At 44.1% G+C, this 15,418-nt stretch overlaps 1 protein-coding gene across 1 annotated transcript in view; it reads left to right on the forward strand.

The window, feature by feature from the left end:
* LOC117879088 (CBP80/20-dependent translation initiation factor-like) overlaps positions 1–14,581 on the forward strand; it is a 102,566-nt gene extending 87,985 nt beyond the window's left edge. The window contains exons 3-4 of the mRNA XM_034774041.1: positions 843–926; positions 14,453–14,581. Of these exons, the coding sequence (XP_034629932.1) occupies positions 843–926; positions 14,453–14,581 (213 nt within the window). The remainder of the gene's footprint in view (positions 1–842; positions 927–14,452) is intronic.
* Positions 14,582–15,418: the final 837 nt, after the last annotated feature.

Below are 15,418 nucleotides of genomic sequence, written 5' to 3' on the forward strand. Positions count from 1 at the left end.
TTTCAGCAGAAAACGCCAGGTTTTCTTTGAAAAACCAAATGCTCCAAAACTGAAGTACTTTGGTTTCGATATCGTGCTGTGGTGCCTCATGGGAAATCATAGTTCAGTTTCCTCATGTTCACGTTATCCCCTATGGGTTGGTCTCCCTGTGTGGACTAGATCTCTTATGATGCACTACTGCAAGAAACTCCCTGGGGCCAATCATCTCTCAACATGAGGGGAGACCACTGTTATAATAATAATAATTAATGGAGATATCCCATCTCTTAGAACTGGAAGGGACCTTGAAAGGTCATTGAGTCCAGCCCCCTGCCTTCATTAGCAGGACAAAGTACTGATTTTGCCCTAGATCCCCAAGTGGCCCCCTCAAGGATTGACCTCACAACCCTAGGTTTAGCAGGCCAATGCTCAAACCACTGAGCTATCATCCCCCCCAATATTCATCATGGGAGATGTAGTCCAACCCAGTAGCTTGGCCTATAGAGAAGAATGGGAGCACGAGGCACGGCGGCAGCATTTTTGGATCAAAATATTTCAAATTTCAGCTGAAATATTTTGGGTTTTTAATTTTGCTGAAAAACCAACTTTTTTGTGGAAAATGTCCTCTTCTCCTCTCCACCCCCATTTTTGGAAAAATATTTTTCATGAAAGAAATGCATTTTCTGATCAGCAGTGCCTTTCGTGAACAGTCCCTCTTGCAAAACATGAACACGTCAGTACTGTAGAGTTTCCTTGGCTTCCAAGAACAGTCTGATGGTGTTTTGCTAGATGCAAGGGTTTGATTCGACAGTTTTCCCAACGTAGCTATTATTTTACACAATGCCTTTCTATCCTTTTTGCAGTGGACAGCGGATTGTAGTGAGCAGCTGGATGACAGCTGTTCCTCATCGAGAGGGAAGGGCTTACCGTCTCACGAACACAATCAGGTAGGGGACGTGCTTAGCTCTTCCTGTCAAAGCTCTTGCTCTTTTAACTCAGGGTCACTGAGCCTTGGTGTTGTCAGCATTCACTTTCCTAGAGTAAGAGATGATTCTTGGAATCTGTGGTGACTCCACAGTTAAGGAGGAGGAATAGCTACGAAAGCAGATAGTGAGAATTGTGTATGGTGGTTCCCAGATCCTTGGACGAAGAGCTTTTGGGCTATAATGACTTAGATAGGAGGCCAGGACACTAGCTCCTTTGACTATTGTACCTCCCTTAGCACTCGTACAAGAGCTGTACTGTACCACTTGGTCATTATTGATTGGTGTAATATCAGGCTTGAAATGAAGCTTTAGACTTTGAGTTCTGAATCCTAGGAACTAGATATGGAAAAGACCTATTGAAGCATCTAGTCCATCCAGTAGCAAAGGGAGATTTTGTTTGGTGTGTAGGTGTGGGTGGAGTAGGAGGCATGGATTTCATTTCCTATCACTATCCAGTCTGAAATTCGGTTTCATCCCTCTTCTCCAGTTGAGGCAGCCGGAGACCTTATCTTTTCACCCACTATGTAAGTAGTTTATCAGGAAAAGCCAACCTTTCTTCTCCTAGCGAAAACCACTGTCAACGGAAAAGCTCCCCACTCGAAGACAGCCCATTTTAAACAGAAATAGATTTCTGTCCAGTAAAGGACAGAGAGGGCTTGGAGGGTGCTGTTGATTTCTGGAGAGCTTTTTAAGAAAAGCCCCGTGAGACAGCAACTCAGTGTCAAAGTCAGGTTGAATATGTGAGCTAAAATTCAGGTATGGGAGTTGCATGTACAGCATGTGAAAGTATGTGTTTGCTGATATGTTTACTGCAATGTAAGGATCATGTTACTAGGGAGAAAGAAGAGACTGAGTTAAATATCCATGTGGGCAAAGTATGATTGTGGAGGGTGGATCACAAACCCATCATAGCCATGTGTTGTAAAGTAGAGGCACTAGTGAAAGCAGAGTGCAAGGTGACATCTGTGCATACAGTGAACAGTAGGGTAAAGTACGATACCTGCACACACGTGGTTTCTTTGGCTATGATTTTCCTTCCTCGCTTATGTGAGAAGGCCCAAGAGTGAGACAGCAGAAGAGTTTAATAAGTAGCTCCAGAGAGAGCATGTCCCACTGGTCAGGGCTAAACTACCCTTCTGAAGCAAAATGTTGCAGCACTGGAAGTAGCAGCATTCTTTCTCTTCTGGCATACGGATAAATAAACACACCCATCTCCTGCTGGCAGTTCCCCATGTGCATCGCTCACCACCAGCCAAAACAGAAAAGCAGGTCGTCTCGGAAACGTGGGATCTATTGTGGGACTGAAGCATTTTACAAACGGAACGGTGTAAAATGAGCTCGGAGCGTGAATTGCAAGAACACTATGAACAAAGAGCCTAGAAAATAAGAGTTGAGGTTGAATTCAAAATTAAAAAAAAAAAAAAAAGAATTCTCCAGCATCAGCCAATTCCGTATAAGCCACTCGTTCCCAAACTGTGTTCAACAGGGCTCTGGGGGGGGTGATTCTCTGGTTACTGTCTGGTGATGTGGTGGTGGCTCTTTTCAGCTCTTTCTACAGATATTCGAGATGTGAACAAGGAGGAGCTAACCAAGCTGTATCCATTAGGGGCTAGAAGGAGTGGGAACAGAGCCACTCTGTGCTGCTATTTAGACAGAAAGATGTGTGGCAGCTGGGAAACCATTTGGGGGAAGAGTATGAGAAGCACGTGTATAGGGTGACAGCAGCCCATGTGTCAGCAAACCCGTGCAGGAAGGAGAATAGTTGGTAGAGGGAGAGGAAATGAGCAAAGTAAAACCTTCTTCAGTCAAGACTTTTTACTGAATTGAAGGCAGTTAAAGGGACACTTTCATGTGGACACTTTCATGTCCGTTTAACTGTCATGTGAACAGGTTTGTAATAATCACCATTTGGATCTTGCACAGTTGCCAGTGGAGGGGTAGGTGCTGGAGGCCTTTATGAATAGGAGGTGCCCACAAGACAAATCTCAGTAACAAGCCATGGTCCGTGCTGTGAGAAAGCTTGAGACACCCTGCTCCAACAGCAACCTGTGCATGAAACTGTGTGTTGAGCATTGCATTGAGATGCAGAGCTATTTCCATTCCGTGTCCCTGTCTTGTCGCTTCTTCCTCCCAAACAGATCTGTACAATCTGGCCTTCTCGCTCTGTCCACAGTGCTATAACTGTCTCCAACAGCCCTCATTGTCACCTGTCCTCGGGATGGAAATTCCCATTTACATTCACTTCTGGTGCTTGGATAATCTGGTGATGATGGATGTTCTAGAAAAGCCTAAGAAAAATAGATGCGCAAACTTATGTAAGATAAAACCCTGTCCCAAAGAGCTTTGTGATGCATAGCCTCACGCCAGTGAGGAAGGAGTTAAAGAGTGGGCCCTCAAAAGGGAGGATCCCTGCTTAGTGCAGGGTGGCACTCCGAAGAGCAGGACTGCAGCTCAGAGCTCACTGGCCCCTCACTGGAGAAACGGCTAGAGAGTGTGGCTGCATAGGACCACTCACCAATGAAAAGGGCTGGTACTTTTTCTCTTTTATTTTGTTTGCTTTGGCTTCCTGATGGCCTAGGACTCTGCTTTTTGGTGGGCTGTAGGAGTAACTGTCTTTTTGTTTGTATTACTTTAACTGTCCCACGCAAGGGGTCAGAGACCTTGAGCAGCACAGCTGGAGGGCTGTGCCCTGGACTCCAAGACAGAAGCAATGTCCATCCTGTCCGCAAGGGGGTGCTAGAGTATTATAGTCGACTACAAGCTTACAGTGTGAAAGGAGACACTCTCCAGAGACTCCGCTACAGACACTTATGAAACCCTCTGAAGGTGGTAAACATAACTATAGATTCAATATATGGTCGCTTTGATCTGTTGCCTTCTTGACTCTGTGAAATATTCAACAGTGATTCCTTGGTGAGATTTCCCCCCTCCACTCCCCCCTTTGAATCTGCTCTGCATGCTAACTCAGCCAGCTGCTTGAAATTCTGATTCAGGTCTTGCTGATTTCATTAAGCCTACGTGGATTGCTCAGAATATTAACAGGATACTACTTTCTTATTCAAGAGTGTCTCAGGTTGGTTTCCCAAGCAGACTAATAGCAACTGGCTTGTCTGGTTCAGCTGATGGGCTGACATGAAGGGCTGCAGGTAGAGTGGAGTGCGGGGAGGTGAAGGTCAGTATAGGGAATGCATTTCTTTTTCAAATCAGTCATCACAAACAGCGTTCATCTGTCTTGTGCTTTGGCATTTTTTGGGGGAAGTGCTAAAGCTTTTTGATCTTTTCCAACAGCGATCTTTTTTTGTATAAACAAATAACGTTCACATATGTCCAAGTTGTCCTTTCTGATCTGATCTCACTATATTTTGGGTTCTCTCCCAGCCTGCAACAGAGCAAATAATGATCCCTCTCACCATTCAGCTTGCTTTAAATATCGGTGACAAATTTTCCCTGGAACTGAAAAGGATCTGCCCCCTATTGTTCTTCCTTCCCTGTCAACAATCACCTCTTTATTACTGAGTTATCCTTAGAAAGCTCTTGGTGAGGATTGTGCTCCACTTACAGCTGTTCGTTGTTGATTTTTACATGTCACTTTCAACATTTTAAACAGATTCATTCTTAAAATGTTGGCTTTAAATGTGAAATACAAATCACTGTTAGAGCTGGCCAGGAAATGTTTATTTTCCCACCCAAAAATGTTGATATTAACACTGAAATTTCTCTGAAACTTTTGGAGGGGTTTGTTGACAAACTAAAAAAAATAAATCAATTTTCTTCCAAGTTTTGTTGGTTTTCAAAAAATCTTGTTAAAAATGGGCCTCTCCTACGGAAAATCCCATGTTGATAGAAATGCCTTATTTTGGTTGAAAGAGCCCATTTTGAGCTAAGTATTTAGACGAGCTTTAGTTTCTGTGCAAATATGTGGTTAATAAGCTGTTTTATCCCTTGTGCTGGGTTCTTGTTAGACCTCATGAGCAAGAAGAGTCTGACCTGGTAGGAGAGCTTGAAGGAAAACCGAGGGTAGTGTAAGGTGTGTTTATGCAATAGGTGGCTCTCTTCCCTTTGAGTCAGTAGGAATTCAGAGCCAGATTTTCAAAGGTATTTAGGTGCCTAAAGATGCAGCGGCCTAGTGGAGTTTTCAAAAGTGGGAAAAGCAGGTTAAAACAACGAGGTTTCCTTGTGGCACCTTAGAGACGAACAAATTTATTTGGGCATAAGCTTTCATGGGATATAACCCACTTCATCAGATGCATGGAGTGGACAATGCAGTAAGCAGGTATAAATATACAGCACATGAAAAGATGGGAGTTGCTTTACCAAGTGGGGGGGGGGTCAGTGCTAACGAGGCCAATTCAATTAGGATGGATGTGGCCCATTCACAACAGTTGACAAGAAGGGGTGAATATCAACAGAGGGAAAATTATTTTTTGTAGTGACCCAGCCACTCCCAGTCTTTATTCAGGCCTAATTTGATAGTGTCACGTTTGCAAATTAATTCCAGCTCTGCAGTTTCTTGTTGAAGTCTGTTTTTGAAGTTTTTTGTTGAAGAATGGTGACTTTTAAGTCTGTTATTGAGTGTCCAGGGAGATTGAAGTGCTCTCCAACTGGTTTTTGAATGTTACAATTCTTGATATCAGATTTATGTCCATTTATTCTTTTGCATAGAGACTGTCCAACATTGGCCAAGCCTTTCGAAAATCTGCCCCCCCAGTGCTTCCAGGGTGGCAGTATACTGCTGGCGGTGCTTTTAAGAGGCCTGATTCTCCATTGCTGTGTGTCTTGTGTAACCCCTGTGCAAAATGGTTGTAAAACAGTCATTGGTGTGCGAGGAGAGTTCTGAGTTGGTATCATTTTGCCCCCACCTTGCATGCCCTCTGCACAGATGTAAGTGACAACTCAGGGTGTAAGGCAATGGCAGATCTGGCCTAAGGTTCTTCCCGCTTATGATTATTAAAGAGCTTAGTAACATTTTCAAGTTAACTCCTGGTGTGCTCAATCAGATAATTGCATTCTGCTTATCTAAAATTCTCCCTGCAGTTTCAGTTGAACGCGGCATTCACTTCCTGACCTAGTTTGCTGTATGTTTCTGTGCCCTGCTAAACAGTATTTGAGTGGTGATCTCCTTATAGAGTCTGTAGAGCACTTTGTGAGCCTCTGGGGTGAAAACCACTATATCACTGTGTGTAAAATATCATCTTTGTGACACATTCCCAATGTAAATGAGGAAAGATTAGATAATAGAATAATTTTAATCTTTATCCGTTGGAAAAAAACGTGTAAAGAAAAGGCCTGCTGGGAAAATTATATAGAACACTTTATTGGTATTCCCCTGACGAGGACTGTTGCAAATAGGAATCTCTTTGATGTATTTTTGAGAGGAATTCATTAAGTAGAAAGGCTTCTGAAAATGTATATATTTAAAAAAGTCCAACGGAGATGTTCACACATGAAAGGACTGGTAACTGTGTGAAATGGTTCTGGTATGAGGGTTTATTGGTATACATTTAGGATTGTCCCTTTCCTCCAGGTGGAGTAGAGACTCCTGCCACCTGTTACATCTGTCATAAAGCTGAGACTGTCAGCTTTTGAAGGAGGGACTGACTTGATTTTGTAGCCTGTAGCACAAAGGGGACTTGATCCATGAATGGGGACCCTACTTGCTACTGTAATTGAAATAGAAAATAATAATTTTCTCATGAGTGGTGTAACAATGAGTTACACAGATTATCTCAAATGAGTGCCAATAAAATCTTTATATCATCATATATTCTGTACGTCACATGTTGACGGGAAAATAATTTAGAAACACTTTAAAGTTCACCATTTTTTCTACATTGTTTTCATTTCCCTCTCCCTGTGAAAACAGACTCTCTGAATACTATGAATCCAACTGTAATGGGGAAGAGAAATCATAGCTAGTACATTTTAGAAACCACTAAAATACTTTTTCTGTTTATAATTGTGATCTTATCATGAGTCTCACAATATCTGGTGTTTCAGTACTGATGGTGTGCTTGTAAAGCCTGATATTCAGAGCTAGCGTGGTATATTGCATTATAGAAACCTCTGTCTTTTGATGGTTAAAGCTCCTGGCTGTACATGTGAAAGTGGACCAACTGCTTCACTGTTTCCGTTTTTGAGAAGTGCATGACAGTGCAAGTAACACCCAGACTCTGAAAAAGCATTTCTAAACTCACGCACACGGTACAAATAGAAAAAACATAAGAGACATGGATCCAAGCTCCAAGAACTAATGGAGTTCTTTGCTTCTCAGCAGGGAAGCTGAGCAAAGACCCTAGCTTGAGAACAGAAGTCTGAGGGCTGATCTACACTGGTAATGTTAAAGGAGGAGGCTCCTCCGCGTGCTGCTCTCGCCTGCAGGCACCGCCCCTGCAGCTCCCATTGGCCGCAGTTCCCAGCCAATTGAGATCCAAGTTCTAGTCCTGCTTCTGCCACTGACTTATTGGGGGGCCCTGAGCTCCCCAGCTCTGTGCCTTAATTAATCTATCTATAAAATGGTGGTAGTGATACCCTTTGTGAAGCACTTTGGGATCTACTGATACAACGTACTATATATGACTGAGCTGTTGTTATTGTTATTACCGTAGCAAATAAAAAGCCACACTTAATACTTCTCGCAAGCATGGTGACCATCAAAGAAATAGCAACCATAGGGAAACTTCTGCAGTGCTGTCCGGGTGTGCGGTGGGGCCTGGACTGAGTTCCACTCCACCTCCACTGTCTCTTGTGGGTGTTGTGCCTCATCTCCCACAATGCGTTCCCAACCTGATGAGTGTAGGTTTGCAAGGTTTAGAGAGGCAGCTGAAATAAAGAGGTGGGGAGAGCGGGGGCTTTGAGGTGCAGTTCTTTTTGTATATGGGGGACGGCTGGGAAGCTGGAAGAAGGTTTAATTTCCTTTGGGGCAAGACAGCAAGGGATCATACAGGGAAGGAGGGAGGGACTTAGATGTCACCCGGGATCAGTTTGGTGTGAGACGGGGAGAAGGAGCAGAGAACTCCTTGCCACAGTGACCATGTTCCGGGGCTAGTGGCAGTCATGGCAGAGCCTTCCTGCAGTCAAGAGATTAATGCATATTGTTAAATTAATTTCCTCATAACAGAAATCCTGTACGTGGAACTTTGCGTGTAGTTCTGCTGCTTTCTTGGAAGTATGAGCAGCCTTGTAGCTCTGCATTAAGGAAAAGACTACAATGAAATCTCACGGTTCAGGGCTTCAGCTGCTGGCCTGCAGGGGCCAGGAAGGAATTTTTTACTCCACATACATCATTTGGTTCTTTCTTTCTTTTCTTTTTCCTTTTCCCTTCCTGTGAAGCATCAGGGATTGGCCACAGCTGCAGATGGGACCTCGGCCGCGGTGGACCAGTGCTCTGAGGTGGTACAAAGGTCTCAGGTGCCTGGCCCACAAGCGGTTGGGAAGGAATTTTCTCCCTGGTCAGATTGGCAGGGATCTGGTGTTTTTTGGGGCTGGGAGTGTCTGACTTCCTCTGCAGCTTGGGATGTGGACTGCCTGCTAGGATCATCTGGGCAGCTCTCAGTTAATCAATTCCCTGCCAGTGCAGGGGCTTTGGGTACTGCTGGGACCTCGTTCTCTCCTGATCTCTGCCTGTGGCTCACAACAGTTTAATTTCCTGAGGGCTGAAATGCTTTGGCCTAAATCTTGGGGCTCAACATAGGGGTATTTGGGTGGAATTGCGGCCTAGTGAGGTACAGGCAGTCAGGCTAGATCTAATGGTCCTTTCTGGCCTTAAGATCTATGAAACTTGCAGTGAAGTCTTCTTTATCTGATCGCTGCTGAACACTTTTTTTTATTTTGAGGGTCCAATTAGGATATTTTTTTTTTAGTAACTTTATTTGTATATTCGTTCAGCGTTCACACATTCTTGCTGCCAGGATCATTCATGAGGTTTTGTGACGACACAGCTTGTCCTTTAACCCCCACGTAGAAAATAAATTGACGATAGCTGTTATCCTTACATATTACATGGGCCGTGGGTTTATTTTAAAAAAATGGATAGCCACTGGATGACTGAGTACTTACAGTGGGGTAACGGAGCCTTGCACTTCTGGCAATTTGAATCCCATACAGGTAAATAGAGGCTGAAAGGTGTTACCTTCCCATATCTATTCAGTGGACTGGCTGGGATTCTGAGTTTACTAATACTGGTGTAATCCCACAATAACTCAATGGGAATAAAACTGCAGACACCGACCTTGCTCCATCTGTGGGGGTGGTAGCTCTGTTACCCATAATACTGTGCTAATGAATTTGAGCATGGGTGCGTTGAGCCAGCCAGGCTACCCAGGAGGCTTTGTCTTTCCTTTAATCACCTGCATGACGTATCGCCAGTTTTTTAGTGACTAACTTTTTATAAGTTGTTGACCAATTTTTTTTTCATGAAAATATCAAAAGAGAGGTGAAAAATACAAAATATGAAGGCCTGCAGCAGAGATAAGATTTGTAGGATATGAGTCACAGTAGTATACAAATTGATTTAGTAAAAGTTAAAAGCAATTATTTTTATTTATTATTATTATTTATTTATTATCTGTCTTATTAGATCATTGCATTTGGCCCCTATTTCCTGCCATAATTCAGATGTTAATTTAATATAGGCAATACGTCTCTCCATTTCTCTTAATTCTTTTATTTTAGTCAATCACATTTCTATAGCTGGTATTTATTTAGGTAGCCATAGGCTTCAGTTTGGCAAAGTACATGGGTATATGCCTAACTTTAGGCATTGATGTCAGTGGGACTATTCATGTGCGTCAAGTTAGTCACTTGCGGAAATACTTTGTTTAATGGGCTGCAGTCACAAAAATTCAATCTGGACATTTTCCTAACAACATAGTGATAGATATTTGGGGGATACCAAATAAATAATAATATAATTTAATAATAGTTTCTCTTCATGGCATTCCCTCCAGCACTTTGATGTGTATTTGTGTCTTATTTTTTGTTTTGTAAAACTGGTGTTCAAAAACTGGTGCTTTATTAGAACATCAACAGCTCATTAAAAGTGAAAATTGGGTTAAGCTCAGCTTTATATGCTGAATAACTCTACTACCATGCTGTTGGGGGGCGGGGAGGAGATGGTATTCGGCACAGAAATAGATTTTAATGCACCTCTATGGAATTCTTTTTCTGGTCTGTGAAATCCTGCATGTACTTCCTGGTTTGCAGAAGTTATCCCAGAACGTGACCACATAAACATCAGTAGGATTGCCACCTGTGCAATCCATGGTTTTTAAAGACTTCTAAAGCCATTGGTAATGGAATGTAGGATTTCCTCTCTTTGGCACATGTCTAACTGCAGGTTTAGGCCTAAAAGATCATGTTCTCACCTGCAGCCTTAGCCTTAGGATGCTGTAGCATCAGTCATAGAATCATAGAATATCAGGGTTGGAAGAGACCACAGGAGGTCATCTAGTCCAACCCCCTGCTCAAAGCAGGACCAACCCCAACTAAATCATCCCAGCCAGAGCTTTGTCAAGCCAGGCCTTAAAAATTTCTAAGGATGGAGATTCCACCACCTCCCTAGGTAACGCATTCCAGTGCTTCACCACTCTCCTAGTGAAATAGTTTTTCCTAATATCCAACCTAGACCTCCCCCACTGCAACTTGAGAACATTGCTCCTTGTTCTGTCATCTGCCACCACTGAGAACAGCCTAGCTCCATCCTCTTTGGAACTCCCCTTCAGGTAGTTGAAGGCTGCTATCAAATCCATCCTCACCCGTCTCTTCTGCCCAGTTCCTTCAGCCTCTCCTCATAAGTTATGTGCCCCAGCCCCCTAATCATTTTCATTGCCCTCCGCTGGACTCTCTCCACTTCGTCCACATCCTTTCTGTAGTGCGGGGCCCAAAACTGGACGCAGTACTCCAGATGTGGCCTCACCAGTGCCAAATAGAGGGGAATAATCACTTCCCTTGATCTGCTGGCAACGCTCCTACTAATGCAACCCAATATGCCATTAGCCTTTTTTGGCAACAAGGGTACACTGTTGACTCACATCCAGCTTCTCGTCCACTGTAATCCCCAGATCCTTTTCTGCAAAACTGCCGCTTAGTCAGTTGGTCCCCAGCCTGTACTGGTGCATGGGATTCTTCCATTCTAAGTGCAGAACTCTGCACTTGTCCTTGTTGAACCTCATCCAATTTCTTTTGGCCCAATCCTCCAATTTGTCTAGGTCACTCTGGACCCTATCCCTACCCTCCAGCATATCTACTTCTCCCCGCAGTTTAGTATCATTTGCGGACTTGCTGAGGGTGCAGTCCGTCCTGTCATCCAGATCATTAATGAAGAAGTTGAACAAAACCGGCCCCAGGACTGACTTCTGGGGCATTCTGCTTGATACTGGCTGCCAACTAGACATTCCCGTGCTTCACCACCCTCCTAGTGAAATAGTTTTTCCTGATATCCAACCTAGACCTCCCCCACTGCAACTTGAGACCACTGCTCCTTGTTCTGTCATCTGCCACCACTGAGAACAGCCGAGCTTCATCCTCTTTGGAACTCCCCTTCAGGTAGTTGAAGGCTGCTGTCAAATCCCCCCTCACTCTTCTCTTCTGCGGTTAAATAAGCCCAGTTCCCTTAGCCTCTCCTCATAAGTTCCCTGGTTTCTCCTTCTTCCCTTTTTTAAAGATGGGCACTATATTTGCCTTTTTCCAATCATCTGGGACCTCCCCCGATCGCCACAAGTTTTCAAAGATAATGACCAATGGCTCTGCAATCACATCAGCCAACTCCTTCGGTACCTTCGAATGCATTGCATCCGGCCTCATGGACTTGTGCATGTCCAGCTTTTCTAAATAGTCCTTAACCTGTTCTTTCACCACTGAGGGCTGCTCAGCTCCTCTCCTCTCCCCTCCCCTCTCCCCCTTCCCCCCCCGGCCTGTGTAGCAGTCTGGGAGCTGACCTTGTCTGCGAAGACAGAGGCAAAAAAGCATTGAGTACTTCACCTTTCCATATCATCTGTTACTAGGTTGCCTCCCCCATTCAGTAAGGGTCCCACACTTTCACTGACCTTTTTTTGCTAACATACCTGTAGAAACCCTTCTTGTTACCCTTCACATGCCTTGGTAGCTGCAACCCCAATTGTGCTTTGTCCTTCCTGATTACACCCCTACATGCTCGAGCAATTTTTTTATACTCCTCCCTAGTCATCTGTCCAAGTTTCCACGTATTGTAAACTTCCTTTTTGTGTTTAAGCTCACTGAAGATTTCTCTGTTAAGCTAACCCGGTCGCCTGCCATATTTGCTATTCTTTCTGCACATCGGGATGGTTTGTTCCTGCATCCTCAATAAGGCTTCTTTAAAATGTAGCCAGCTCTCCTGGACATATTAGTCTCCCAGGGGATCCTGCCCATCAGTTCCCTGAGGGAGTCAAAGTCTGCTTTTCTGAAGTCCAGGGTCTATATTCTGCTGCTCTCCTTTCTTCCTTTTGTCAGGATCCTGAACTCACCTGTCTCATGGTCACTGCTGCCCAGGTTGCCACCCACTTCTACTTCCCCTACCAGTTCTTCCCTGTTTGTGAGCAGCAGGTCAAGAGGAGCACAGCCCCTAGTTGGTTCCTCCAGCACTTGCACCAGGAAGTTGTCGCCAACACTCTCCAAAAACTTGCTGGATTGTCTGTGCACTGCTGTATTGCTTTCCCAGCAGATGTCAGGGTGATTGAAAGTCCCCCATGAGAACCAGGGCCTGTGATCTGAAAACTTCAGTTAGTTGTCCGAAGAAAGCCTCGTCTACCTCATGCCCCTGGTCTGGTGGTCTATAGTAGACGCCCACCATGACATCGTCCTTGTTGCTCTCGCCTCTTAACTTAACCCAAAGACTCTCAACAGGCTTTTTTCCAGTTTCATACTGGAGCTCTGAGCAATCATACTGCTCTCTTGCATACTATGCAACTCCTCCACCTTTTCTCCCCCGCTTGTCCTTCCTGAACAGTTTATACCCATCCATGACAGTGCTCCAGCCATGTGAGTTACCCCACCAAATCTCTGTTATTCCAATCACATCATAGTTCCTTGACATTGCCAGGACTTCCAATTCTTTCTGCTTGTTTCCCAGGCTTCTTGCATTCGTGTACAGGCATCTAAGATACCTAGCCCATTGCCCTACTTTCTCAGTATGAATCAGGAGGCCTCCCCTGTTGCACCTTCCTCCTTGTGTTTCCTCCTGGTATCCCACTCCCCCACTTACCTCAGGGCTTAGGTCTCCATCCCCCAGCGAACCTAGTTTAAAGCTCTCCTCACTAGGTTAACAAGTCTGCCTGCGAAGATGCTCTTCTCTCTCTCCATTAGGTGGATCCCATCTCCTCCTAGCAATCCTTCCTGGTTTTTCAGCATGCTGTGCCTGCAGTACCAAACGCTGACTTCTATCCAGAAAGTCTTCATCTTCTCTGATGCAGCGCAGGGTTGATACTTTGGGTCTCTAGTCCTTTAACCGTCTCTTCCAATATGGAGACCAGCTTGCACTTCGTACAGACGAAGTCGCTTCTGTCCTGTGGGAGAAAGACAAACATGGCACATCCTGTGCAGTTCACAACAGCTGATCACTCACTGTCCATATTGTCTTCTTTCTAAGAGCCTCTTCAGATGTTGTATTTACTGCTCACAGAAGCCTGAAAGGCAAAAAACTGTGGGATTTCCCCCAAGGCAAACTCCCTCTGTTTGCCTCTGCTCTGTTCGCTGCTCACTTGGGTTCGCAACTGTCTGCTGTTTTATAAGGCTGCTGGCTTGAAGCTGTTCCCCGGGCTCAAATCTTCCCTCCAATCAACCACTCAAGGCCCACCTGGAACAAAGCACTCCCAGTTCACACTTTTCAAACAAACAAACAAACAAACAAACAAACAAACACAGGGTCAAACAGTCCCTGCCACCAGCACCAGTGAAATAAATGGTCCCAGCAGACAGACACCCAGATATTCACCCCACCAGCTCACAACACAGCCCCGCTAATGCTGTCCTGAGAACATAGTTCTTAGAACATAGAGGTGAAGTCCACAACTCTTGTCACAGCAAGAGCTGTGTGAATAATGGATTGTTCAGTTTGTTGGCAAGTCCAAAAAATGGGGAAAAAAATTATTTTGGGTCAAATGAAACATTTTGTTTCCATTTCAAGTTTTTTCTCCTTTTAATTATTTTTTTTTTAAAGAATTAAATGATGGGGAAACTGAGGTATGAAGGGCCAAATCCTGCCTGGATTCAAACATCACACAACCCCATTGGAGTTGGTTGGGTTGCACAGTGCATAAATAAAGGCAGAATTTGGTCTAAAGATATTAAGTGACATACCTAAGGCAACAGAGTAAACTGGCGGCAAAGCCACAAATTCTTGGGAATTCTTGGCTCCTAGTGCCATGCCTGCAAGATTTAGACTACACCGACTCTCTAGTGTATTAAACTGGCATTTTTCATTAGGGTAGGAATTAAGTTGCACTTGACTAAAGCGAGCTGTTTGTTGTTTCTAGGAAGAGTGGGATCACAGCAGCAGTGGGAGTTCAGGATCCCGGCCTAGTTCAGGCTCCAGGCCTGGGTCTGGATCAAGGTCTGACAGCCAAGGGAGAAGCAGCCAGTTCAGTCATTCAACCAAGGTATAAACTGGTAGTGTTTGGTGAAATATGATTGAGGAATGCTGAATCATGTGCTCCACTTGCTGTTAGTCGTGGGCTTATTCTTTTAATGACATGATTTTGTGTGTGTGTGTGTGTGTGTGTAAATACTTAATCTGTCTGCATAATGCATGGCCTAACTGCTAAAGGCCTGGTTGGAATGCATCTCTCAGGTGTCTACATTTCAAGAGGCCTTTTTAGTAGTATTGGGTGCTTTAATGCAGGAAAATAAGTTTGCTACTGGTCAGTTTAGTCTAGAGGGAGAGGGAATTAATTTGTGCTTGAAATCTGGGAGTGCTTTAGTTTTGGGATATTATAGAGGTGGTTTTAAAAAGATGTTTGCAGATCACCATTAAAAGCGAAAATGTGCGACCAACCCATTAGTCTAAACATCACAGCACAGAGGCTGAGTTCCGGTCCCAGGCTCAGTTCCTGGCTTGGGGCCTGCAGCAGCTGTGAGCGCTGTAAGCTGATTGTGTGCTGCCAAGGTACAACTGGTGAGGCAGTGCGGTGAAGGCTCTTATCCATGGGAAACTTGTCAGGTGATATGCACATAGAATTCACCATGGTACCCAGGATAATCCCAGTATTTAAGTGACTGGGAAGGTCAAAGCTCAGTCAATTGTTTATATTATTTATGGTAATAAAAAGTACAGTGATTGTATATGCAGTACTTATCAGGATTGATTGATTTAACTCTGTGATTAAATCTAAGTTATTTAAATCAGCAAGCTGAGAACCTTGATTTAAATAATCAATTTTAGTCTTGTTTTGCATTTGTATTTTTCAGTTATTTTCCTAAAGAAAGTTTGATTCTCATTGATT

This window comes from Trachemys scripta, chromosome 6, assembly GCF_013100865.1.
Source record: "Trachemys scripta elegans isolate TJP31775 chromosome 6, CAS_Tse_1.0, whole genome shotgun sequence".
Classification (NCBI taxonomy): Eukaryota; Metazoa; Chordata; order Testudines; family Emydidae; genus Trachemys; species Trachemys scripta.